The sequence below is a fragment of the Rattus norvegicus genome, chromosome 19 (genome assembly GCF_021556685.1).
Source record: "Rattus norvegicus strain SHRSP/BbbUtx chromosome 19, alternate assembly SHRSP_T2T, whole genome shotgun sequence".
In the NCBI taxonomy this organism is placed as follows: domain Eukaryota; kingdom Metazoa; phylum Chordata; class Mammalia; order Rodentia; family Muridae; genus Rattus; species Rattus norvegicus.
The window spans coordinates 40,815,657-40,843,485 of record NC_141552.1 but is presented as its reverse complement, the minus strand read 5'-3'; the positions used below and the strand labels follow the sequence as shown (position 1 = coordinate 40,843,485).

The 27,829-nt window shown below is 41.0% G+C and overlaps 1 protein-coding gene across 50 annotated transcripts in view; it reads right to left on the bottom strand.

Moving 5' to 3' along the window:
* Nucleotides 1-27,829, bottom strand: part of Il15 (interleukin 15) — a 66,545-nt gene that overhangs the window by 13,202 nt on the left and 25,514 nt on the right. For 10 of the 50 annotated variants that reach the window (XR_015643287.1, XM_087593907.1, XM_087593928.1 and 7 more), the window contains one exon: nucleotides 1,020-1,133. Coding sequence is in view for 3 of the 25 variants with exons in the window: in XM_087593898.1 (XP_087450024.1) it covers nucleotides 1,038-1,133 (96 nt within the window). In the remaining 22 variants the exon portion in view is untranslated. 50 annotated transcript variants of the gene reach the window in all.

Below are 27,829 nucleotides of genomic sequence, written 5' to 3'. Positions count from 1 at the left end.
AGTGAGCCACCTTGTCGTCTTGTTTATACCATACAGTGTACAGTATATCATTCTTAAAAGAAAAAAACCTAACATTTACCAGGGTATAAAACAAGATACTTGGTATGTGTGGGTGGCACAGCTTCCACGAAGTCTTGACCCCGTGTTCCTTGTGACACTGACATTTGACTTCACCTCCAGCAGCAGTCTGTTCTTAACTGCCTTGCCTTCATTTCAGGCAAGCCTGATTAACTTTTCCTCAGGACTACTTTTGTTCTTTGTCTGGGAAAGTGTTCTGACTGTGGTCGTTTTTTCCTAAGGACCACGATTTTCCAGCTCCCTGGTAACGACAGCCTATGCTGTTATCTCTGTGTTGAGTCTGTGTACACTGCAGGCATAGCAACCCACAAGTAACAGATGACCTGGAACAGGCAAAGAAATGGCTTTAAAACTGCGTATGACAAGGAGACACAGACAGGACAGGAGCAGGGAGCTTGGAAGTATTAAGGCCAGCGGAATGTGACACTTGCACCGTTCTCTCCTTACGCTGCAGGTCTTCATAGCGAAATACGTGTTCTTTTTACCCTACCTTGAGAAATGGGCAGATGTCAGCCATGAGTGAGGACTGAATAGTGTGAAGTTGGGGGGAAAGCACCCGGGCAAGACTGTATCCAACCAAGCCGTATATTTACAGGCTTGAGTCATCTTCTGAATAGCATAAAAAGAGGAGGTAACGGTGGGCATATTATCGCTACTGTACAAATCAAGTCATTTTCTACCAAGGACTAGGTAGTAAGTAGTTCATACTTTGGAAGCCCTGTGGTTTTTCTTTTAATTACATTGATATCTACTATAGCTTAAAAGGGGCGGGAGTGATGGATGGCGTGGGCTGCATCCCAGTTCTGTTTCATTATCCACATAGGTTGCTGGAGCCTCCCACTCACCGACTAAGGGACCAGATCTTTTGACAAACCAGTATTTGTTTTGCTGATGGCATCCATCACACCAGTTTCATTAGAACACAGCTGAGAGAGTCGTACCTTTAGTGGTCTGGCACCTTACAGTGGAAGCTTTTCAGTCATTGTTCTCCAGCTGCCCAGAGGCGTTAGTGGATCTATCCGGGGATCCCACTCAGTTCCCACCAGAACAAGCTGCTATGAAAACACCAGCACAGATTATGGTCGCACCGTGTGACTCTCTTTGTGTGTACTTTCACCGTGGGGAAGTCACGTACACCCCAAATGACACTGTGGCCAAGTGACACATTAGTGAAGCCACTTGGTGTTAGACTTTCAACTCCAACCCAGTGAGTTAAGTGTACGCCTTTCCTTTAGAGGTGTCCGGCTTCATGGATGCTGCATGTTATAGTTCACCACAAGATAAAAACAACAAATGACCAGTTACGATGGTTCACGTTTTTTTAAATATCACCTCTATAAAGATATACATGTGATAGGAATCAACGTGGTATTTTAATAGTTCAACCACAATAAAAACTCAGACTAGAAGTTTACTTCGCAGACAAACTGTGGCTTCTAAAGCAATAAACAGCCCTTGGACTTGAATGAGTTCTTTTACAACTCCTGGTTAGCCATGCTCAGTTTCCAGGGAAGGAGAAGCTGACAGTTCTGAAAGTGTAAGAGTTTGGTTGAATGTATGTAGAGGTTACATGTTAATGGTTAACTAGCTAAGTACAGGGCTGTTCACTAACCATTAGGACCCTGACATGCCCTCTCTCCATTTCCCAACTCACAGACAAAACAAAACCTCTATCAGGATGACATTTGATTGTTACCTCCATATCTGAATTTTCAATTATCTCCTGCATCCTATTTCCCTGCACTTTGACCTCCACACCGAAGTTCAACGTTAATCTTTCCACAAATCTATTCTCGGTATTTTAGAAACTCAGCAGAGATCGAAATAGAAAAGATTTGTCTGAAATATTTCTTTTAAGGCCTCCTCCTAAAGCTCCCTTCTGTGTCTCTAACAGTACCTTCTCATTTTTATACAACTGGTATTGTGAGAACTGAACAAGAAAACCTGCAATGGGTTCCTACATGTTCCTATTCTCAGACTGATTTCAATACTCCTCATTCTTGATACCAAAACCCTACCGATACTCAAGTTTCTTGCTCATATTTTAAATCATCTCTAGATTACCCATAATACCAAATCCAGCATGAGCACTATGGAAATACAGTAAAATAGTCAAGAAATAATGACAAAGAAAGAAAATCTGTGTATGGCCAGTGTGGTTGTTTGAATATACTCCCAGGGAGTGGCACTATTAGGAGGTGTGGCCTTGTCGGAAGAAGTGTGTCACTGTGGGTATGGACTTTAACACCCTTTTCCTAGCTGACAAGGAGCTAGTCTTCTCCTATTCGCCTTCAGATGAAGATGTAGAACTCTTAGCTCCTCCTGCACCATGCCTACCTGGACACTGCCACCTTGATGATGATGGACTGAACCTGGGGCTGTAAGCCAGCTCCAATTATATGATTCCCTTAGAAGAGTTGTCTTGGTCATGGTGTCTGTTCACAGCAGTAAAACCCTAACTAAGACAGTTAGATTTTTCCCCACAAATCTACTTGATCTGTGGTTATTGACTCATAGTGTTGAAAGGGCAACTTTCCACAGCAGGCGGGAGGGGAGCCAGAAGTTGTTTAAGTTCTCGAGTAACTCTTTCCAGCTTCCTACAGTGACAAAAATCCAAGAGCAGAGAGAATCTGCATTCCACTCTAACAAGAGTCATCACACCACATTGTCTGCAACCCCTAACTTCTTAGGACTTTCCAGTATTGGCTTTGCACTCTGAGTGGGCCACTATGCAGAACAGAGGACTCAAACCTAGCACCTTATAGAGACTAAGCACGAAGCTGCACAACTTGTGGCACTGTTCCTCTGATTCAAAAAAGATACTTTGGAGACATACATTTTAGCTAGAAATTTATTATTAAGATGGCTTTGATCAAATGTTTGATAGGGAAAAGTTATAATTCTTTATAAAAAATTATGTGGAGAACTCAATTACCAATATTTCCCACAGGTACATTGTTTAACAAGGTTGGAGAGATGGCTCGGCAGTTAAGAGCATTGGTTGCTCTTTGAAAGGTCCTGAGTTCAATTCCCAGCAGTCACATGGTGGCTCACAACCATCTGTAATAGAATTTGATTCCCTCTTCTGGCACGAAGGTATACATGTAGAAGGTATACATGGGGCTCAGACGGTGCAAGGAGAAAACTGACTCCAAGTTGTTCTCTGGCCTCCATGAGCTCCTGGTATGTATATACTCCAAATGGACACATAAATAAATAAATAGATGTCATATTGTCTAATAAAGCTAGAAAAATTAGACATTATTACATATTCCCTAGATTTTACATTTTCTTTTAAAAATCATATAATAATTTAAAATTTTTACTTTAATTTTAATTACATACACGTTTATATGAATGTAGTACTTGGAGAGGCCAGAAGATGGCATCCGATCCTGCAAAATTTAAGTTAATGGTGGTTATGAGTCACCTGACCTGGGCGGGTGTCAGGAACCAAGTGTGGGTACAATGCAAGAGCAGCAAGCACTCTTAGCTTCTGAGCCATCTCTCCAGCCTCCCCACCCCCCAAGACACATACCATAATTTTAGACAGCAAATCTGGGGATTGGTTTGTTAGTAATTTGTATGTGGTAGTAATAGTTGCTCTAACTTTTGTTGGTATCTGAACAAATATTCAGAAAAATGCAACTCAGCAAAATGTTTTGGAAAGGAAAAAGTACACCCAAGAGCGAAGTCCCACATTAATAATCTCTTCCTTACAGAAGAGCAGTTTCATTGTTCCAATGCTGGTTATTTAAAATTGAGAAAAAATGTCTGCAAGACTCATATCTCATTTTATTTTAGTTCAATAAATTTTTATATTACATTGAAATTTGTGGACAGTATACTGCCAACAGAAAAACAATTTCATTTGCCATGGGCGTCCACATAATAGATCAAAGTCAGAGAATGGTACTCTAGCTATAGAGAAAACTCCTTGCAGACATGGCCCTTAGTCAAGCCCCAAATGACTCAGGTAGAACATGCACAGAAACACTGCACACACTAACAGTCTTCTGAAACAGTTAGGAACCAGTCAAGTGCTTGTCTTTGGAGAAGTGATATCACAGTTTCCCATAGACAGACAACATAAAACTTACAAAGAGGCATGTTAAGAATCTGGTTGCCTCACGCTATCCCTTAAGTCACTTGGGACTGTGCCCGAGTGAATCTTATCAAGCAAATGACAAGAGGAGAAATGAAAATGTGTTTCCTTGTCATAGACAGCATTTTGCCAGCAGTAGTACTCGTGCCATGGATATAAAAGTAAACAGCTTGTTGGGGTTACTAATGACTCTTAAATTTATTTTCTTATTTTCAAAGAGAAATGCCTCTGGTGTGAGGTTTCCTTTGGAAAACCAAGTGCCCTGGATGGCTTTATGTCGCCTTGACATAAGCTAGAGTTATCAGAGAGGAGGGGACCTCAGCTAAGCAAATATCTCCATCAGAATGTAAGCGAACCTATAGAGCATTTTTTTATTTAGTGATTGATGGTAGAGGACTCAGCCCACCGTGAGTGGTGCCACCCATGTACTGGTGGACCAGGGTTCAATAAGAAAGCAAGAGGAGCAAGCCATTAGCAGCCCTCTTGCGTGGCCTCTGCATCAGTTCCTGCCTCCAGGTTCCTGCCTAGTTTTGAGCTCTTGCCTTGGGTTCCCTCAGTGAACTGTGATTCAGGATATGTGAGCCAAAGAAACCCTTCCCATTAGGACTTGCTTTTGGTCATGATGTTACATCCCAGAAATAGTAACCATAACTAAGACACCAAGCAACCTGTTTCCAGACCAAATGAAAGATTACTAAGACTTGGTGTCCTTTAAAGAATTTTTGCTCCTTTCTGTAGACTTAATCAAACATGCCAACTGCAAAGAAAAACTAAAAGGAATAAAATGTTTCATGACTTGTCTTTTTCTTTAAAGATTTATTTATGTATTTATTTATTTATTTATTATTCATTTATTTAACGTATGAGTACACTGTAGCTGTCTTCAGACACACCAGAAGAGGGCATCAGATCCCATTACACGTGTGAGCCACCATGTGGTTCTGGGATTTGAACTCAGGACCTCTGGGAGATCGGTCAGTGCTCTTAACCTCTGAGCCATTGCTCCAGCCCTCATGACTTGTTTTGTAGAAGACTTCAAAGCAGCAACATAAAACTGTTTGAGGGAAGAAAGGGAGAAAAGAAAGGAGGGGAGGGAGAGAGGGAAGGCAATGGAGGGAGAGTAAGAAAGGAAGGAAGGGAGGGAAGAAGGAAGGGAGAGAAAGAGCAAAGGAAAGATGGAGGGAGGGAGAGAGGGAGTGGTGGAAAGAGGGAGGGAAGGGAAGGAAGAGGAAAGGAAGAGAGGAAGGAAGGAAAGAAGGAATCTATGTTGTAATGGATATAAGCATTCAGTCGTACATCACTGAATTAATACATAATAGAACCACTGTGTGCTGAGCTGTAGGACATAGTAGGTGTGCAGCGGCTCATTCAGAGATCACCAGTGCCAGCATGTAAGAGAACAAAGCCATGGCCATGAGACCCTCAAGGAGGGTCTGTGAGATGAATCCATGAGTAAGGGTATTTGCAAGCAAGTCTGGGAACCTCAGTTTAGACATCTGGACCTGTGTGCTTAGAGGCAGTGATTGTTTTTTAAAGATAGAAAATGATGGAACAAGAATATGCAACATGGTAGAACTGAACTGAAAATGTATTTGCCACAGTGACATAATCTCCAAACCACCTGATACTGATGATACTGAGGTCTGTCTCAAATGAAGCACATCTCAGCAGCTAGGTCTGGGGTAGGCACATGCTCCACTATGTCCACAGCAGCCTTATTTATAATGGACAGAAGCTGGAAAGAACCCAGATGTCCTTCAACAGAGGAATGGATACAGAAAATGTGCTACATTTACACAATGGAATACTGCTCAGCTATCAAAAACAATGATTTCATGAAATTCGCAGGCAAATGGATGGAACTAGAAAATATCATCCTGAGTTAGGTAACCCAATCACAGAAAAGCACACATGGTATGCACTCCCTGATAAGTAGATATTAGCCCAAAAGCTCGAAATACCCAAGATAAAATTCACAGACCATATGAAGCTCAAGGAGGAAAACCAAACTGTTGATGCACCAGTACTTCTTAGAAAGGGGAACAAAATTCTCCTGGGAGAAAATACAGGGACAAACAGTGAAACAGAGACTGAAGGAAAGGCCATCCAGAGACTGCCCCATCTGGGGATCCATCCCATATGCAGCCACTAAACCCAATCACTATTGCTGATGCCAAGAAACGCTTGCTGAAAGGAGCCTGATATGGATGTCTCCTGAGAGGCCCTGCCAGAGTCTTACTGATACATATTAAGATGCTTGCAGCTAAGCATGAAACTGAGCACAGGGACCCAATGGAGGAGTTAGAGAAAGGCCTGAAGGAGCTGAAGGGGTTTGCAACCCCATAGGAAGAACAAAATTATCAACCTACCAGACCCCTAGAGCTCCCAAGGACTAAACCATCAACCAAAGAGTACACATGGGGGACCCATGACTCCAGCCACATATGTACCAGAGGATGGCATTGTCTGGCATCAATAGAAGGAGAAGCCCTTGGTCCTGTGAAGGCTCATTTCCCAACTGGAGTGGAATGCAAGGGTGTTGATGTGGGAGTGGGTGGGTGGGTGGATGGGGGAGCACCCTCAAAGAAACAGGGAAAGGGGGGATGGGAGAGGGGAACCCATTTGAAATGTTAATAATAAACAAGCCGATAAATAAAAGAAAGTGGTTGGGGAGGGAACAGTGGGTGATAAGATGAAGGATATATCCAAATACCCAAGTCAAACACGCCCTCAGTAAAACTAACATGGCAGCTTTGTTAGTTCATTGGTAGCAAACAGGATGGCAACACATAAGGGGCTTTCTGATCAAATTTCATGAAAGCTTACTTTATAGCCAGGGCATAAAGCCATCTCCAGGAAGCAGCTTTACAACAATGCTTTCCATCAAGCGTCTGACAGAGGCAGCCATCTGACAAGTCTCGTAGTTTGAACAAAAGAAACGGAACTGTTGACGTAATATTTACCCCATAGAAGGAAGCTCAGAGATGGGAAGGGCACACTTCTGGACATGGTACTGCTGGTCTGTCACTCTCTGTTTCTCACACACAGTCAGGCTCCTCCCTCCGGCCACAATGAGGCTTCGCCATCAAGCTGGAGAACCAACACATGGGCTTCCAAAGCACATGGCCTCCGTGGTCCCCCCCTAACAGAATCCTACAGCTTTATGAAGCCACGCACTGACAGAACGGCAATGGAAACAGGAAATAAAACCAAAATGAAAGCATAAACAGCTGTTTCCTTTGCTCTGTGGCAACACTGCAGATATATAGCAGTCCACACGCTCGCATGGTGGGGGCTCCTCCTGAAGATTTCTGTACGCCAAATGGCAGCACAAATAGATTCATTCTGTGTTGGTTGTTATTGTCCTAATTTTATTACCAGGGAAAAATATCTTTCCCTACGTGCATGTTACCCTTAATATCCTTGCTTCCGGGGAGAGAAGTTATAGCTGAGGCCCGATTTATAATTTTACTGTTCATTTAATTTCCTTTAACGCTTTCAAATGTTATGTGAAGGCTTTGACTTGTCAAAACTGAGCCATCCATTTCAGACATAACCCATCAAAATGACAGCACGAACAGCTCTCGTAATCTACAACAGAGAAAGAGGCAAGCCCAGTGTTTTAAAAGACAGTGTGTGTCCACACTAACTGCTTTGCACCACTGTGCTTCATGTTCGTGTATTATTTTCATAATCTGTGTTGGAGAGCACAGAGATCTGTGTCTCATTTAAAATGCAACCAAGTATAAGGTTTTTAAAAAGTATCATTGGAGATAAATAGATTTCTGGCCCGAACAATAAAGATAGATGTATTTGAGAATACAAAAGCCTTTGATTTCCTAAGGAAAAAAATTATCCTGAGAGGTTCCACACCACCAGTCCCTCTCACTCTCCTGCAGGGTTTGCTTCAACATGGACACAGTACACACACCTGGAATTACTTTTTCTCCATTTCCAAGATCCAGGAAGCGATTTCTCATTAGTCAAGCCTCAACTCAAGCACATCATAGATGATACTTGTATCATTTTGGAATCATGTATATTTATAAGAATGAACGCTGCAGCCCCGTGATGTCTACTGAATTGTTCCTAATGAACTACCAAGTACTCTAGTTTTAAGCTGTTTAACCCAAAGTTCGCACCATTTGAAACACACAGGAAGTGAGTACAGTCTGCCTGTTGACTCTCTGAGTCGAGGTCTGGCACAGTGACTGCCAGGAGAGAAGGTGACTCCCTGGGTATTCAGTTTCTCATTTCGTGGGGATACTGATCATTTTTGTTCATGTAAATGTTTGTGATCTCTGGTTGATTATCTGTGGCTAATTTATATATAATATATATATATATATATATATATATATATATATATTATCTGGTTGTCTTGCAATGATTTTAATAGGAAGGGATATGATTTCCCTTTTCTCTCTTCTATATCTTTCTTTGCTCTTGTGTGTGCATGTGCATGTGCGTTTTAAGTTTTAAGACACGGTCTCATTCTCTAGCCAGACTGGCCTGCAACTCACTAAGAAGTTTAAACTAAGGACAGCCCTCCTGCCTTAGGCACCCAAGTCCTTGGATTACAAGCACGAGCCACCAGACCTGGTTGGCTTTCTCTCAGTTGATTTTGGGTCTTTTGCAGTTCCCTTGATGCCTTATTATGAGACTCAAAGCCATTTAACACAATTAACTGGGAAAATGCAAGTAAGTAGAAAAACTGTAATTTCCATGGGTATTTTGACATGACACTAGTTAACCAAATTTCTTCAGTGTGTTTACGAGACAGGGGGGAGAAGGCAGGTGATAAAACAGGGCAGATTACACTCACAAACACAAGCACAAATCAGAAATTATGTAGAGCGTAGCGAAAGATCATTTATGTGCTGTTTGACCATCTGGACCTGCTGTTTTATGGGACAAGGGAGTGAGAGCTTGTGCTTATCCCTCTGCAGTGGTACTTTTTATAGCAGTATTTGAGAGCCACACAGACTGGTGGTACGATGGTATGGCTGCTTTCCATAAGGCCCATCAATAGAAAGCGAGCCTTACAATGAATATTGTGTAAGGACAAAGCCCCAGAGTTCGGTCAGCTGCAGTATTGCTGACATTAATTCTGCCAATTCCTTTTGATTCATAGATTTATGTTTCTCCCTTCAAGTGGGAGTATGACAGGGGCGGGCACGTGTTAAGATAATATCCCTGTGTGGTGATGGGTCACTTATGACTGTGTCATGTCAAACTGAATGGCTTACCAGAGACCTTGCTGAACACAACATCAAATATAATCACATTAGTCATGAAGAGGAGGAGGAGGAGGAGGAGGAAGAAGGAGAAGGAGGAGAAGGAAGAAGGAGGAGGAGGAGAAGGAAGGAGGAGGAGGAGGGGGAGAAGAGCAGGAGGAGGGGGAGGAGGAGGAGAAGGAAGAAAGAGGAGGAGGAGAAGGAAGAAGGAGGAGGAGGAGGGGGAGGAGGAGGAGAAGGAGGAGGAGGAGAAGGAGAAGGAGGAGGAGAAGGAAGAAGGAGGAGGAGAAGAGCAGGAGGAGAAGGGGGAGGAGGAGGAGAAGGAGGAGAAGAAGGAGAAGAAGGAGAAGAAGGAGAAGAAGAAGAAGAAGAAGAAGAAGAAGAAGAAGAAGAAGAAGAAGAAGAAGAAGAAGAAGAAGAAGAAGAAGAAGAAGAAGAAGAAGAAGAAAGAGATGTTTTCTAGCTGGTAGAAAAGGGAGACAACAGAGAGAAATTCTGAGAAAAATTAGACTTAAAATTATGTATACTGTATAAGTCACCAGCGGTTGGTTTGAGATGGATGAGGGCCATGAGATACAGCATCCGTGTTTCCAGCATGCAGGCAGCCAGGGAGGAAACACCAGCCTCACTCCTAACCAACGAAGGCTGAATTCTGTCAGCAAACTGTCACGAGACAGGCACAAGATTAATTCTAGCATCTCCAGGTAAGAGATCGTCTGGCAAATGCCTTCCTGTCTACTTTTACTCTGGAAAGAGAATCCAGCTGAATTTGACACCTATGTAATGGTGACTCTATTGAAGATGTTGTTTTAAGCCTCTTTGGTCATGAGTTCTTGCACAGCAATAGAAAGGTATGCTATAGAGCAATGTGATTCACTGCAAGTGTTGTTTAAAATAGATATATACTAAACATTCATTATGTTTATCTATTTTATACATAAATATGTATATATAATACAGCTGTCTTAGATAATTTTAACAGGAAGTAATGAGACTACTTATGCAATCAATCTAGAGCAGGTTTTTGGGGAAATAGATATTTTTAAGTTTTTTTCTTTTATTTTTGAGATTATATTATAGTTACATTATTTATCCTCTCCTGTCCTCCCTCAGTCCTTCTATACACTCCTCCTTCTCTCTTTCAAATTCATGGCCTTTTTTCATTAGTTGCTATTTCAGGCACACACACACACACACACACATATACACGCACACACATGCACACTCACACATACACAACTCACACACTCACACATACACACACTCACACACACACACACACATTACAAAATATAACCTCCTCAGTCTGTATAATGTTATTAGTATGTATGTTGTCAGCGCTTAGCATCTGGTACTGTGCACTCTTCCCTGGAGAAGTCTATTGCTGCCACTCCAGCATTTCCTATGGTGATGAGGAAAGATATCAAAGATGTAAAGGAAGTATAAAATTTGGGTGACTAGGGTGGTCTGATAGTCTAGGGAATTGTAGATTTATATATATATATATATATATATATATATATATACTTTATATATATATATATATATCCCCTTGGTTGTATAGTTATAACATGAGAAGTGACCTTATGAGTGTTGCTCTCCCAAAGGCTATTTTATATATTATGAGGAAAACCCCTTATAAATTGCACACACACACACACACACACACACACACACACACACACACACACACACACATACAATCACCACATGATTCTTGTTTTCAATGCCCTAACTCAACAGTATTGATCAAAGAGAGGGATTCTACAGTATTTTTACTTGCATGTGAATATGTTAAAGAAGGAGGGTAACATTACTACAATTTATTCCAGATGAAATTAAACATTGATTGCCCACTGCAATGCTCTAATAACAATGGGAGGAAATGTAGTCATGAACAAAGACAATGTCATGTTTTCTTCGCTGAGCTCACACTCAGGGAAGACAAGTGAACCTAAGAACGGCAGATAGTGGTTTATATTAGAGGAAGATAACGTGCGAACATACAGAGGAAGAGGTTCAGCTGGGAGAGGCTTTCTGCAAGAAGCAGTGGGAGTGGGCCTGAGACCTTCAGAGCAAGAAAACACTCATTGAGAGGGTTTCAAGCGAAAGTGAACTAAGCATTGATCTTGTTATAGAGGCAGGAAAGCGACAGCAACTGAGAGACCAAGCTTACCAACTCCTCCTAACACTGAAAACGGTGTAATGATCAAGACTGTGAAATGCTCGAGCTGCTGGACATTCTCACAGGCATAAATCCTTCCCTCATGACACATCTGACAGCAGTTAATCAAAACCTCATGCCATCAGCAAATGCAGCCAGACTGAAAAGAAACTTGCTGGCCTGCTTTTCTTATTATTATCTGTGACTTGTGGTTATGGAATATGAAAAATATAATGGTTCGACACCATAAGTAAAAATTAATTTACCCTTTACTACATGGTAAATTAAAACTGTCTCACATATATGTGGGCTAAGGCAGTCACAACAACCTTACCTATTTCGTGTGCCTTTTCCAAAGTCCCTTTACTAAGGTGGGGTTTTTATTTCTTTCCTGAAATCAGCACCAAGCCCTGTCCATACATGAGTAGTTATGCCCAAAACTATGTGTGAATTCCAAGGCTAGACTTAAAAGGTCTGTCCCCTCTGTTCCTTCTACTGGCATACAAGAAAATTCAGCAGAGACAATAATGATTGAAACAATATAGAAGTTCGTACCTGCCACCCCAAGAGCCCAGATAGAAATGAAAGTAAATCATAGAACCAACCAAGCGAACTCTGAGGAATAACAAAGTACATCTAAAACTACTCTTTGTGACCTAAACTGAGCATCTATATGTACAAAACTGAGGTACCATACATTTTATACACTTACCTGAAGTAAAATATTGTCTTTAAAAAATTCTAGGTTGTATTTAGGGAAATTTTGACCTCTAATAGAAATCTCTAGCAAACATAACTTATCTTGGCTAACCTTGTAATTAACAAAATCATACCAACAAAATATATTTAATCTCTAATATCTGTGTAATCAAGGGAATAAGACAAACTCATTATTCATGGCTAGTTTGAGAAATTCCTTGGTTAGAATGGACAGAATACCAGAACTCAGGTTTTCTTTATTTAAATATTATCTAAGCTGTATTTGTTTTGGTCAATATTTAAAAGGATTTAACACTATCCCTTCCCATAAGCCTAAGCATCACAAAATGTTGGCATCAAACTCTGTTTTCTAAAGCCAGTATCATTAATTCTGTCTCATACCATAAAACTCTTGTAAAGTAAAGGTGTTACTTTTCTTCCTACAATATCTAGGACGTCAAGAATTATTCTTTATTAATTCCATGGACCTATAAAATGAAGAATTTTCTGATATTATTCCGTTAAAATAAAATCAACATTTGAAAAGTCTGGATTTTGTTGAACCTACTTTTGTAGTTGATAGACACCTTTAAAAGATGCTTCATGGTGCTGACAAGAAGTGAGGGAAAATTGAGTGTTCTTCTGGACAGCCTTAGTGAGAGAAGCCAGCAGTGGCTGTTGAATGCTCGCCCCTAAATGGGACATCTACATTACACCCACCAAGGCCCAGGGATGGCATCCAAGAAAGGATGAAAATGCTGAAAAAGCCAGAGGCAGGGGAGGAGTCTGAGAAGCGAGGTGTCTGCTGGACGTGCCCTGGCACCACAGTCATAGTGTCGGTGGCTGTGTGCACAAGAAAGACATGGAAGCAGAAACATGGCTGGTTGAGAAGAAAAGGACCTGCGTGAGTAAGGAGGAGATAAGAGAATGTTTGGGGGGATGAATATGATCACCATAGATCATATGTGTGCATGTAATTTCAAAATAAATAAAATTTCCTTTCAGCTTACAAATATCTAGTCTTTAGTTATAATGTTCCGTTTTAATTTTTTCATACTCAAATTCAGTTTGAATTACTGTGTGGTTACAGCAAAGATGGTTTTCTCAGTCCCAACCTATAGCTATTTCTTCGCATCACTGCAAGCAAGCAATTCCACAGGAGACACACGTTGAGTGTATGATAACCCAGGACACTTCCGAGGCTGTCTCTTTAAGACGGTGTCAGAGCTGGTATGTCTGTGGCTCAGGGCCACACGTGTACCCCGCTTAGGACACCTGAGACACTTCTGGCTCTCTGGGATCCCTGCTGAACTGCCTGCAGCTAGAGGTCAGCATCCTTTGTCAGTCCTATTCATTTGCTGCAGCATTACTTCAAATACCCGGAAACACATTTATGAGTTCATTGAGAAGGATATTTTGAAAGGCCAAACAACCCTCAGGGCTGCTGTGATATGGCCTGGTATGGGCCAGACACGGGAGCGTCCGTCCCTGTGCAACAGATATGTGCCATTCTCCTGGAGTGAGAGCAATTCTTCAGCTTCAACATGTTCTAGAAAGTTCTCTGAAACCCTGTCTCTATGGCTATTTTAAAGGAAATTTCTTTGCATAAGAAAGAATGGGAAAAAAGAACTACATAGAAATTGCTAACATACTAGATGAGACCTAACCAGGCTGTTGCACCCAAGGCTTCTTGGCCCCTCTTAGCAAGACTCCTGTTAGCTAACTTGCAAGATTCTTGCTAAAATGAGATTTCATGATTTACAATCAAGTAAAGCAGGCAAGAGACCTCCTCTAAGGCCAACTCCAAGAAGAGAGTGGAATAGGGAGGCTGGAAAGCTGTTTTAGTTTCCATGATGTCTATTGAGGAAGAGAATATCTTTAGATGCTCTCCCTTTAGGAAGAGAGGAGGGGCGGGGGGGGAGGAAAGGCAGGTCATGTTAGGGACTTCACTGGCTGAGTCCTGCACTTGCAGTCAGAAGCTCTCCTCCAGCAGAGCAGCTGACCCTGTCCTCACACTGCCTTCACATGGCAGCAAATGTTATTGCCTAGTTATCTAGTAACCTCAGACGAGTCCACTTTTTAATTCACCTTTGTGCAGAGGTCAATCTAGATCCTGAGATGTAACATCTCAGTTATGCCCTTGGTCTCCTTCAAGAGTTACAGCAGAAGATGAAAAAGTATGGCTTTCTGTGCCACATCAGGTCAAGGGTTATTCACCTTGTTTAGTTCCACATTTTTATTTCTTTTTCATTATTAATCATTCCATTTGTTTAGATCTCAAATGATATCTCACTTTCCATATTAACCCTCCACAAGCCCCCATCCCACAACCGTCCTCTCCTCCCTCCCCTTTAACCAATGCAGATGTGAATGCTTGGAGCCAACTATCAGACTGAGCTCTAGGACCCTGCTATGGGAGCTGGTGGAAGGACTGGAGGAGCTGAGGGGAATTTCAACCCCATTGAAAGAACAACATCACCTGGACAGACCACCCAGTGCTCCCAGGGACCAGACCACCAACAAAGGAGTATACAGGGACATACAGGGACGGATCTATGGTTCCAAATATATAGATAGCAAAGGATGGTCTTGTCTGACATCAATGGGAGAGGAGGCCCTTGTTCCTGTGGAAGTTTGATGCCACATTTTTATTTCTAAATTAAACATAGATATAAATTTACATCTTAAATTATGTATAGTTTGTATTACATTTGAAATTATTTATTATCTACTTTAACTTTTGACATATATACTTATCTTTTAAATATATAAATATATTTAATATATTAACATGTATCAAATACCGTTTTTACTTTAAAATATATATACCTTTATTTAAACTATACACAATATATTATACTTTAAATTATGCTCATAACTCAAAATGCACTACAAATATATATATATTAAAATGTATACATTATATATGAATATAAAGAATGAGAAACGAAATACAAAGCACATGTACATATCACTCTCTGATACTTCAAAAGGGTTTGCCAAGTCCTGGTTTTGGGATAGTTCCACTTGGATAACCCAAATACAATAAATCTAAAGTAAAAATGTCTCCTCAGATGCAGCACCCTCATCTTGCACTCTCCGTCTCTCCTAAAGCCAAGAGAAGACAGGCATTCTTCGCCCATGAGTGCCCTAGGCTGGAGTCCTCTTCCCTCTCACATCAGCCACTCTTATGTACATTGTCACATGATACTGGAAGTCGCATGGCCCAAACTGAGCACATCTTGCCATTAGATCCATGAAACTGACTCTTGCTCCTACTTTGATTATGCTGTGTGGTCCTGATGGTGGGTTTTAATTAGCATCTATTAGTCAAGTAATGACTGTAGTATGTTCAGGTCCTCTTGCTAATTCTTGACTCTAATGTGCTTTCAAAGTCCTGCTCAATTATGCATCTGTATTTCCAGCTTCGTTTCCATTTTGCTTCCAATAGGAAGACACTTGTGCCCCTTCACTTTGGATATAAGAACAATGTAGCCATATCATCTTTACATTTTGTAACTTCAAATATAAAAAAAGAGTATTTCACTATCAATGATGACATGAACAATAGGTGTGCATGATCAAGACCTCTTATCTCTTATATGTTATTAATTTTTGTATCACAGCAACTCTGATAGGAAGCAGTATCATCATGTTAAATATAGTGAAGATAAAGTACGAAGAAGTTACATATTGCCTTATACAACTGCTGTGACAAAACACCATAACCCAGGCAACTTGGGGAAGGAAGGATTCATTTTGTTTACACTTCCACACCACAGCATATCACTGAAGAAAGTTAGGACAAGAATTCACGCAGGGCAGGAACCTGGAGACAGGAGCTCATGCAGAGGCCATGAAGGAATGCTGCTTACTGGCTTGCTCCCCAAGGCTTGTTCTCCATGGCTTGCTCAGGCTGTTTTTTTGATAGAGCCCAGAACCGCAGACCAGAAGTGGACCCTCCCACAATGGTCAGGCCCTCAGCAATCAAACACTAATTAAGAAAATGTCTTACAAATGGCCATCTTGCCAAAAGCAATCTACAAATTCAATGCAACCCCCACCAAAATTCCAACTCAATTCTTCACAGAGTTAGAAAGAGGAATTTGCATATTCATTTGGAATAACAAAAAACACAGGATAGCAAAAACTGTCCTCAACAATAAAAGAACTTCTGGAGGAATGACCATCCCTGACCTCAAGCTGTATTACAGAGCAATCATGATTTAAAAAAAACTGTATGGTATTGGTACAGAGACAGAGAGGTAGATCAATGAAATACAATTGAAAACCCAGAAATGAACCCACACACCTATGGTCACTCGATCTTTGACAAAAGAGCTAAAGCCATCCAGTGAGGGGGGGGGGGAAGGACAAAACAAAAGAGAATTTTCAACAAATGATGCTGGTTCGACTGGCAGTCAACATGTAAAAGAATGCAAATTAATGTTTTTATCACCCTGTACAAAGCTCAAGTCCAAGTGGATCAAGGACTTCCACATAAAACCAGATACACTCAAACTATTAGAAGTGGGGAAGAATCTCGAACACATGGACCCTGGGGAAAATTTCCTGAACAGAATACCAATGGCTTATGCTCTAACATCAAGGATGAACAAATGGGACCTCATAAAATTGCAAAGCTTCTGTAAGGCAAAAGACACTGTCATTAGGACAAAATGGCAACCAACAGATTGGGCAAAGATCTTTACCAATCCTCCCCTGATAGAAGGCAAATATCCACTAGATACAAAGAACTCAAGAAGATAGATTCCAGAGAATCAAATAACCCTATTAAAAATGGGATACAGAACTAAAAAAAAGAATTCTCAACTGAGGAATATCAAATGGCGGAGAAGCACCTAAAGAAATGTTCAACATCCTTAGTAATCAAGGAAATACAAATCAAAATAACCCTGAGATTCCACCTCACACCAGTCAGGATGGGTAAGATCAAAAACTCAGGTGACAGCAGATGCTGGAAAGGATGAGGAAGAAGAACAGTCCTCCATTGTTGGTGGGATTGCAAGCTAGTACAACCACTCTGGAAATCAGTCTGGCAGTTTCTCAGAAAATTGGACATTGTACTACCTGAGGACTCAGCTATACCACTCCTGGGCATATACCCAAAAGATGCTCCAACATATAACAAGGACACATGCTCCATGTTCATAGCAGCCTTATTTATAATAACCAGAAGCTGGAAAGAACTCAGATGTCCCTCAACACATATGGAAAATGAATACAGAAAATGTGGTACAATTACACAATGGAGTACTACTCAGCTATTAAAAACAATGACTTCATGAAATTCATAGGCAAATGGACGGAACTAGAAAATATCATCCTGAGTGAGGTAACCCAATCACAAAAAAAAGCACATGGTATGCACTCACTGATAAGTGGATATTAGCCTTTGGATTACCAAAGATACAATCCATGGACCACATGAAGCTCAAGAAGGAAGACCAAAGTGCAGATGCATCAGTCCTCCTTAGAAAGGGGAACAAAAATATTCATAGGAGGAGATATGGAGACAAAGAGTGGAGCAGATACTGAAGAAAAGGCCATCCAAAAGACTTCCCCGCCTGGGGATCCATCCCATATATACAGCCACTTAACCTGGATAATATTGATGAAGCCAAGAAGTGCATGCTGATAGAAGCCTGATCTAGCTGTCTCCTGAGAGGCTCTGCCAGAGTATGACAAATACAGAGGCAAATGCTAGCAGCAAACCACTGAACTGAGAATGAGGTCCTCAATGGAGGAGTTGGAGAAAGAATTGAAGGAGCTGAAGGGGTTTGCAACCCCATAAGAACAACAACCAGAGCTCCCAGGGACTAAACGACCATCCAACGATTACACATGGACAGACCCATGACTTCAGCTGCATATGTAGCAGAGGATGGCCTTCTTGGGCATCAATTGGAGAAGTCCTTGGTCCTGCCAAGGCTTGATACCCAGTGTTGGGGAATGTCAGGGTGGGGAGGAGAGAAGGGGTGAGTCAGTGGGTGGGGGAGATAAGATAGGGGCTTTATGAACAGGAAATCTGGAAAGGGGATATTTGAAATGTAAATTAAAACACCCAATAAAAGAAAGAAAGAAAATGCCCTACAGGCTTGCCTACAGCCGTATTTTATGGTGGCATTCTTTCAAGGATCCTTCCTTTCAGATGGCCCTAGCTTGTTGATACAAAACTGGCTAGCAGGCATCTTACTGCAATATTGTCCAAACTATCATGGCACCACAACAGAAAGTCATGAAGCCTCCTTTTAGAATTAAGCCAGGGTCATCTCCAATGTTAAGAGTCCCCACTATGTAGGTTTCCCGAAAATGTAACCTTGGACATGAAATTTGGTCTAAATCTGGTTTCTCCATACAAAGAGAAGAAATCCTATCAGTAAAGACTCAGTATGAGGATGACTTCTATTCTGATGTTTTGTTGTTGTTGTTTTTTTTTTCAGGAAAGTGGGACAACAAAGAAAAACAAAGCAGAAGCCACCATGCACGGACTAACCTCTTATCGCAGAGGTGGCACCCATTGGAAGTGGCCTGAGCAGCATTTGTAGTGAACTCTGTATCCAGAATTACCAGCAAGAAAGCCATCCCAGTCTGGAAGCAACTGAATGTGACAGTGAAATAAGGGTGAGAGTTAGTGAGGTGAAGAAGGGCTGAGTCAAGAGACACAAACCTCCTCTCAGGAAACAGAGAGAAGTTTCCGCCAACACTCACCGGGAACTTGAAAGCAAGCTGAGGAGTTTGTACTGGAGCAGCAGTTTCAAGATTGCCTAAAGAAAGCTCAACCCAGCACGTCAGAGAAAACGGAGACAGGCAGCATGGGAGACAGCTGGGCTCAGGAGAGCCCCAGTGTGTCCTCACAAAAGCCCTCTGTGTGGAAAGCAGGGGTACTCAAATGTTCTAGGTTCATGTGATATTAATGCAGAAGCAATCACTAATAAAATTATGAAACGTTGTCAACACAACTATATAATATGGATTAATAAAGAGAACTTGTTTGTTCTACAATCTTTCCATGCTCAAATCATATATCTGGTAAAGTGAGCTTTACTAACTATGACAATAGACAGAGCTTAATGTCCCATAATAAAAATGTTAGCCATGCCAGACTAGAGAATATTGACATAGCCTGTTGTACAAGAGAATTAAAATGAAGAGATTCAATTCATTAAGGGTTGATGGTGATGATGAAGATATTCCCACATATCCACGCAGATCTGAGTAACCCCAAGAGTGTTCTAACTGTGTACTATGCATTTTAAGAAGAAGAGAAAAAAAAGAACAAGAGAAAAATAAACACACTAACATTTTCAAGCCCTCTTGATAACAAAAGAATTGAACGAAAAGGGTTAACGTTTCAGAAGCTCAGTGTTTGATTCAACTCCACCCTTCCTTCCTCCAACAGAAGAAACAGAGCCCTTGAAAGCAGAAGAGCATCTTGTTCTTCATTTCTTTCTTACTGGAAAAAATGCATACTCTTTTAAAAGACACGTAGCATGTGAGGACGGAGCAGAAGTAAGTTAAACCGGGGGTGGACAGACAGGATTTCTCCTCACAGTGAGCCACCACCTATATTCCAGGCAGGCTTGCTCTCACTCTCATTCCTTTTCCATTGTCCCAGAGATAAGCACACAGCCATCTCATGAGGTAATAATACGTACACTAGGGCTTTTCTTTTTAAGTCTCTGCTACAAGTTAAGTACCAGGCAAACTGTGTGGCAGACTCTGGATCTGTCACGTGCTAAGACATTTATGAGGCACATCCGACAAGAGTCTCCATTTTACAAGTAAAATTAAGAGCACAGGAAGCTTGTGTGAGGTTGTAATAAAACTACAAAAGGGCAAATCTGGGATCTAAATTCCACTTGGTTCGATATTAAACACGTAGAGGTTTATACAAATGTAGTCGCCACTGCTTACAAGGAGAAAACACGATAGCTTTGACTTCTATATTTATGCCATTGACAATGCTTAGCAAACACCAGAGGTGCCACTAGGACTGAAGTGCCAACATCTATAATAGGTTGGGGGGAATGTCAATAATGAATAAAAACTACATAACCAATAACTTTCTTACATATCATTCCATATCCCAGCACTATGCAGGAGAAATAGATTACACTGATCTTAGGAATGACTACAATAACGAACAGATTGGTATTCCATCGAGAAATCAAGTGTGGACTGGAAGACAGATAGGCAGTTAGATAATTTCAGGTGTGGACATAACCCTGAAATGGAAATACCACACATTTCAAAAATATCATATTTTCCCAAATTATTTTCTAAAAAATGAAATTGAAAGCAAAGTCCGCATACAAGAGCTGATTAAGGAAGTGAAATTGACCCCATGTCCCTAAGTTCATCTAGAAAATAATCCTCTGGTACATTCATTTACTACTTGAATAGTAAAAGAAGAGAGGGGAAGCAGGTAGAGCGCAGCTAATTTGGGAAAAGAACGCGGTTCAGGAGCGCTGAAGTAAGTCTGTCTGGGAAACTTTCGAAATCTGCTCCTCAAAGTAGCAGGTTAGCAGACCCTCTCAGCAGAGCCCGTGAAACAATCTACTTTTTCAGATTTACTTCATGTGACAGATGCAAACTGCAGAGTTTTAAAACAAAGCTGTCCAGAGGAAAACGTGTCTGATTTCTGGCTAGAGCTATAGAGTTGGTATGTTTAATTCAAAACGGGAAGAAGAGCAAATTTGATAACACAAATATCATTAAGTTCTATAAATTAATACTTAGTAAAATTATAAGATTAATGGAGTTTATAAAGTAAAATAAAAATACTAACATATAGCTCCTTAATATAGGACGCAATTATAAAAAATTAAGAACTTTTTCGTATCTTTCGATTTCTAATTGCAAAAGACATTGGGCAGATAGTTTCAAAGTATGAAAAAGCAAACAGTCAAGGAATACACCATGGACTCAGTCTCTACAGTAGTTCAGAGTGATGTCATCTTTACACTTTACAAAGTCGACAAAAACTAAAGCTTTGTCGGGCAGTGGAATGAATGGCTCAGTGGGGAGAGCAACTTGCAACCTGCCAAGACCAGTGGCTTGAGTCCCATGCTGGGAACTCCCATGGGGAAAGGGACAAATGATTCCTGAAAAACTGTTCTCCACTCTCCACACTTGTGCAACACACCCACACTAACTGTAACAAATAAAGGCAAATTTTAAAGTTACTCATTTCCATCCTCCTTCCATTCATGCAAAGGCCATGTATGGATGTGACCGAAGACACAGGCGAGGAGCGATGGTTCTCACCTCCAAACCTTGCATATAAAAGGTAAGGGCAGGAAGAACAGGGTCCCTGGCCAGCCTCTCTAAATAGGGAGCATATTTGAGCTATCCAGGGCATTTCACCTCTGAACTGAAGGAGGTAAAAAGTAGGAATAAAAGAAACGAGAAAGGGGTTGGGGATTTAGCTCAGTGGTAGGGCGCTTGCCTAGGAGGCGCAAGGCCCTGGGTTCGGTCCCCAGCTCCGAAAAAAAGAACAACAAAAAAAAAAGAAACGAGAAATGTCCTCTAAAATGATACTCATAAAGCCATCCTCCAAGTCCTGCCCATCAAATGCGTTCTGCTCTACCCTGAGTCATTAGGTAGTGCTTTTTCTTGTCCATCCTGAAAAATCTCCCTGTGGAATCCAAGGATGTTTAGGACATAGACTTTCAATCCAACATTTCTTTGAGAAATATTAAGGAAAAAGTAGCATTTTGTGTGTCCTTGAATATCTGTTAATGAGCGGGAAGGTCATTTATATTCCTTTTTATGCAAAATGTCTATTCAAGTTCTTTCCCCACACTTGATCTTGGACCCATCCTTCTCTATCTACAATCCCACAATTTCCATCAGAGAAAAAAATTCCCACCAGTGGAAGGGGAAGCCCTGGGTCCTGCTAAGACTGAACCCCCAGTGAGCATGACTGTTGGGGGTTGGGCGGCAATGGGGGTAGGATGGGGAAGGGAACACCCATAAAGAAGGGGAGGTGGAGGAGTTAGGGGGATGTTGGCCCGGAAACCAGGAAAGGGAATAACACTCGAAATGTAAATAAGAAATACTCAAGTTAATAAAAAAAAAATTCCCTACCTGTCCCCCTCCAACCCTAAGAGTTCATCAGTTTCATTTTCAATTTCTCCATATTGTTCTTTTTCCCAACCAATGGGAGTTTTATACAATGAGTCAGGTTTATGTTTTTAAAGATGCCTGTTTTAGATGTTGGAATTTTCCAATGAGATGCTTTGGGGAGTTTCTAAGTACAAGTCATCAAAATGTAAGAGCTTTACTTCAGTCTGTTTTTTGAGTCCTAGCTTAACGTCATGTCGGCATTGATCATTGAGCTGGTCCAACATCACCAAGACACTTGAGGTTTAAGCAACACTGCCTCATTTGTACCTTTATCAGAACTGCCTCTACCATTTTGTCATTAGTTATACCAGGCTGTGTGGGCTACAACTTTGTATATATGCACACAAATGCCATGTTTATAAAATGTCTACCTCTTACTTATTGTGTGTGAATTCAAGCATATATGTATCTGCTGTCTGTAAATGTGCCTATGGGTGGGCATACGTGGGCATGCAGCTACACATACAAGTGTGTGAGTGTGTACAGGGAGGTCAGAGGTCAACAGCTAGCATTTCCTTTGATGGTTCTCCACCTGAATTTTGGGAAGCAGTATCTCTCTGAGACTGCAGCTCATGGTTTCATCAAGGTTGATGAGTTAATGAGCTCTGAGGATTCGCCTGGCTTTGTCCTCAGTCCAGTGCTGGAGCTGCCAATGTGAGTCACTGGATCCAGCTTTAAATAAAAGGTGCTGGCCGTCCAAACATGGATCCTCACCTTTGTGCATCAGGACCTTCCCTACTGAGCCTTCTTCCACGCGCTGAGAAATCATTATTGTTAAACACGTGTAAAGACTATTGAGTATTCTGTCAACTAAGTTTTTCCATATGTTTTTGCATATTATTTTCCTTTGGATATGATGAATTATTTTTAGAGAATAAGCTTTGATTTTTGAGGATGAATCTTATTTGAACATACTATTCTTTCAGTGAACATCAAGGTTCTTTTTAATGTACTAAAGTGTTGTGAAGTTATGTTCATAAATGAATATGCTAGGGTATCTACCACAATATTAATATGAATATGAACCAACATTAGCTCAAATAGCCTTATTTGGAAGAAGGTATAGCATTTCATTGGCTTGGGAAGGCCAGTTCAGGGAAGGCAAAACAATACAAAGCGTGTGTTTTAAAAATCACAGTTTTAGGATAAAAAGGAGAAGCAGTCAAATGCACTATCACCACAGACACTTCCTAAACATTTCTTTTAAAATCTAATGTAACGCCAAGCAAAAGAAAATTTCAGCATATGTGGTATAGGTCTAAGGCTAATTCCTAAAGTTGGTCCAGCTGATCCAAGTGGTTCACAGCATTCAACAACGGCACCGCTCATTAACAATGACACAACTCACCCCAGGTCCAAGTCCTCCTGGAACATTACCAAAATTGACCATATGTTGTGCCATCAAGAAAGCCATTACAATAGTAAATTGACAAAAACCCTGGCTGTGAAAGAAAGCAAAGAAAAAAATTGTATACGAACTTTTCAATTGCTCAAAAATGAAGCAACACGGGTTTAACTAGTCTGTGGAACAGCATACAAGTCCCAAGATGCATTGGAAGAATAAAGGCAACATGATGTTATCTTTAAACACGGGAGTATTTACGTAAAGTACTTTCCAGGAAAGCTAGCGATTTTAGACTGGGAAAATAAGAGGAAACAGGAAAGTCAGTTCAGGGAAGGGCTGCAGAGTAAACATTTCAGTGCAGAAAGGCAAGCAAGACGCTCTGTAAGAAGTTACTCATAGACAAAGAAAGGGGAAGAAAGGCCTGGTAACTTCTGCCTTGTGGGCCAGATGCAAGCTGCAACATTTTAAGTTTCCATGGGAAAAAGGAAACAATTCAGACAGTTTGCCTGAATCTGCCTGTTTGTATGGATGTGGTGAAGTTCACTGGCACTTGGGTACAGTTCTGTCAACTCCAGCTTCATTGTGAGACCATGCCACCAAGAGACATGCCAGTTCCTTCCCATGCCTTTACCTCTTTGTTTGTAGATGAACTCTGGGATTCCCAGACCATGCACAACCTTCTCTGCTTCTTCCAGCAGGTGTTAATGCTTGGATCAATTTCTCAGTCAGCAGGGGATGCTGCCTCTCGGAATACTCAGTTGACAGTGGTTCACTGTTAGCAGTAGGTTTCCTCCACACCCTTCTATCCCAGGAGAGGTTCCCACACAAAGATTGTTAGCCTCAGTTGCTTGGTCTACAAAGACTGGATTTCACAGTATCTCTTACATTCCTTGAGCTATGCTATAGAATTATTTATGAGTGTCCCCACCTCCCAAGGCCAGCCATTGTCACCAGGTCCAACCTCTTTATTCTCTGAATGTTTTCCTGTAAAATGGCTTGTTTTAATATAAATGTAAGTAGTATATTAATCAAAACAACTGTATTTCTTTACCTTTGCTAGTTTCCCAATAACCATACAAAGAGACTAAGATATATTAAAATTGCCTTGAGTTAAATACTGCGCAATCACTGCTCCATCCAAACCTCCAAGCTAGTCAGGCTCCCTCCCAGACAACATTCTCATTTTATTTCCATTTCTTTGTCCTTTCTGATTCAGCTCTCTTCTCCTGATGTTTTCACCAACCTCTCCTCAAGGTTGCCTCCCTCACTTTCTGGTTCGTTCTCCACCCCTCCTATTCTCCACTCCACCTTATTCTCTCTAAAGCTCTGTATTGGCTCATTGGCTTTTACTGGCAAGGCAGAAAATGCATGAGGAGCAATGCTTATACAAATTTGAGACCAGAGCTTTTAAGAATAAGCATAACAAAGCCATGTCTGGATTAAAAACAGACATGAGAGCATAGAAATCAACATTTGAATAACACACGAATAACCTTTATACAGTGCACACAAAAAAAATTATGCCTACATTTTCCAGAAAGATATTTACACTTGACATCAACTGTTGCCATCTTTCTTGTGGAAGCAGAAGAGCTCCTGGAATGTCAGCATTGGTTGGGTGGCAATGTTAGGAGAACTCACAGAGATGATCAATGTCAGTGTTCACATATTTTCTATAATAATACCCGCAAGTTCTGACATCTGCGATGGCTACCGTGGCTGTCAGCTTGGTTGAATAGAGAAGATGCCTAGAAAACTGGTAACCCATTCTTCAGGGGATGTCTGTGGAGTGGAATCTGGGAGACTGCTTCCTACATGAACGAGCAGGGAAGATAAGAATCCCAAGGGATGGGAGTGGCCATGAGCAAAATAAACCATCCAAGTAGAAGTGGGAAGTCAGTCTTCAATCATGCCTTCCCTTCCTGGCCAAGTTCAATTATCTGTTGCTGTGGCCTGTTGACATAAGCCTCCAGGCTCTTTAATTATTGACCTTAGACTTGCATCAGAGGCTCTGTAGGTCCCTGGTCTTAGACCAGGGCTGCTCCTCCACCCCTCTATCACTCTGAGGCTTCTAGATTTTCCAGTCTCAGCAGATTTAGCTCTCTACCCTGCAAGCAGGCACTACAGGATTTCTCAGTCTCTGGGACCTTCTGAGTCAGCTCAATAAGCCCCTGTTTGTAATAGCATATGCTTTTGGTTCTGTTTCTCTAAAGAAGCCTGAGTAATCTACCCAGCCTCCAAAATTTTTTTTCTAACAAAACTGTTAGAAATATGAACAGAGTCAGACACAAAAGAAATGCATTCTGTTGAATAATTCCAATATCTACCCAAATTAAGGAAATTGATGATGGAGTTTAATATCAATTTAAACTGCATTACTATGCATATTATGATAATGGTTACATCTGTAATGCCATTGAGAAAATGCCATGATTTGCTGTTAAGTACACAAAGATACAAAGCAGATTTTTCATTCTTTTTTATATAGTATATGTAGAAAACTACCTCTAAGAAGAATCAAGTAATGAATTTCCTGTTAGTCATTACATAACTGGTAATATGTCTCCCAGTTGACACTCTTCAGTAGGCTTTACTCTTACTATAGTGAACACATATTATTTTGTTAATCAGTAGGATGAGAAATATAATTAAGAGTTTTAACCAAATAGTGTTTGACATGGGTATCAGAACAACCAGAGCCTAAAGGTTATGGCACTAGCTGAAATACAAAGGGAGAAGGCTTAACATGCAAATGCATTCAGGAGAGACCCCTGGCATGGAAATTTCTGGTTCCTTTGGAAATTCAGTTATGTCATATGATGTTTTGCTGGGGCAGACAGGTGAAAGGATGTTTTGCAGAAGCAGACACATGAGCGAGGACATGTGATGTTTAGGTAGAATATAAATAGGACCCAACAGACAGTGAGAGAAGGCTCTGGCATTGACTTTGCTCTGCCTTGTTAGTCTTCATGATGACGCTCTTGTATTGGTCCACCTTGTATCAAGAAGCTTGTGGTGACTTCAGAGAATAACTCATCAAAGAACTTGTTGTGATATTCTGGCAGCTTCTTGCTGCCTCAGTGGACTTGGGCCATTTGTCAGAGCCTTGAGATTTCTTTTGGATCAAACTGCTGGTGCTGATTCATGTGGGTGTTTTGCTCGTAGACTGAACTGCTGATGTCCTGACAACGAAGACTGGTATGGCCCAAAGAACTATTTGTAAACAGATCTACAGCCCCTGTTTCCTCTTAACCCTCCTTTTCCCACCACCTCTGGTGGGAGGTGAGTTAGAAGGGAGGTTGAAGCACTGAAGAACCCTTATTAAAAGAGGTTTCAAAAACTATAAGCCTACAGACCCTGTATATACATATCACATAAACAAAATTGTTGTTATAGAAACATTTATTTTCAGGGTGTGAGAAGTAGAGAGCATGAAGAAGGGTACAGGTGAGTGGGCCAACAAGACTGTCACTGCAGCCCAGGGCTCTTGACTGTAGAGCCTATGAAGATTCTCAATTGAGTGTCCAAAAGGAAAGCTCCCTTGGTGGCAAAAAAATATCCTGTTCAAATTGTGTTTCCTTGGGTCCTTAGGATAGTAAAGATCAAGGGTCACTAATTGGCAAATTTTACTAATTGTCTGCATTTTAGATGCAAATTAAGAGATTCCTGAAGTCCCTAATTCTACTCAGCCTAATTTTCCAGCCTTCCCTCACATCCAATGGAAGAGCTATTTTTGGCCCTCATTGTAAAGCCAGTTGAACGAGCTGTTTTCAAACAAAGGAAGCCAGAATGCAATTATTTAGGGAATCCAGAAGAGTTGAAAAAATAAATCCATAAAGGATATGACAGACTTCAGGAGCCTTATTCGTTACTGGTTACTACAGGGTAGGGCATGTCCTGTTTAAGTTTCTTACATCCTTCAGGTGCAGAAAAAAACAAACTTCAAAGAAAACTCTGCCACCATAACTTATTAGTCCTGTAGTTTATCACATGGAATTTTAAAAAACACGACGGCTGTTTATTTTCATCACCATCTTACAGAAACAAGG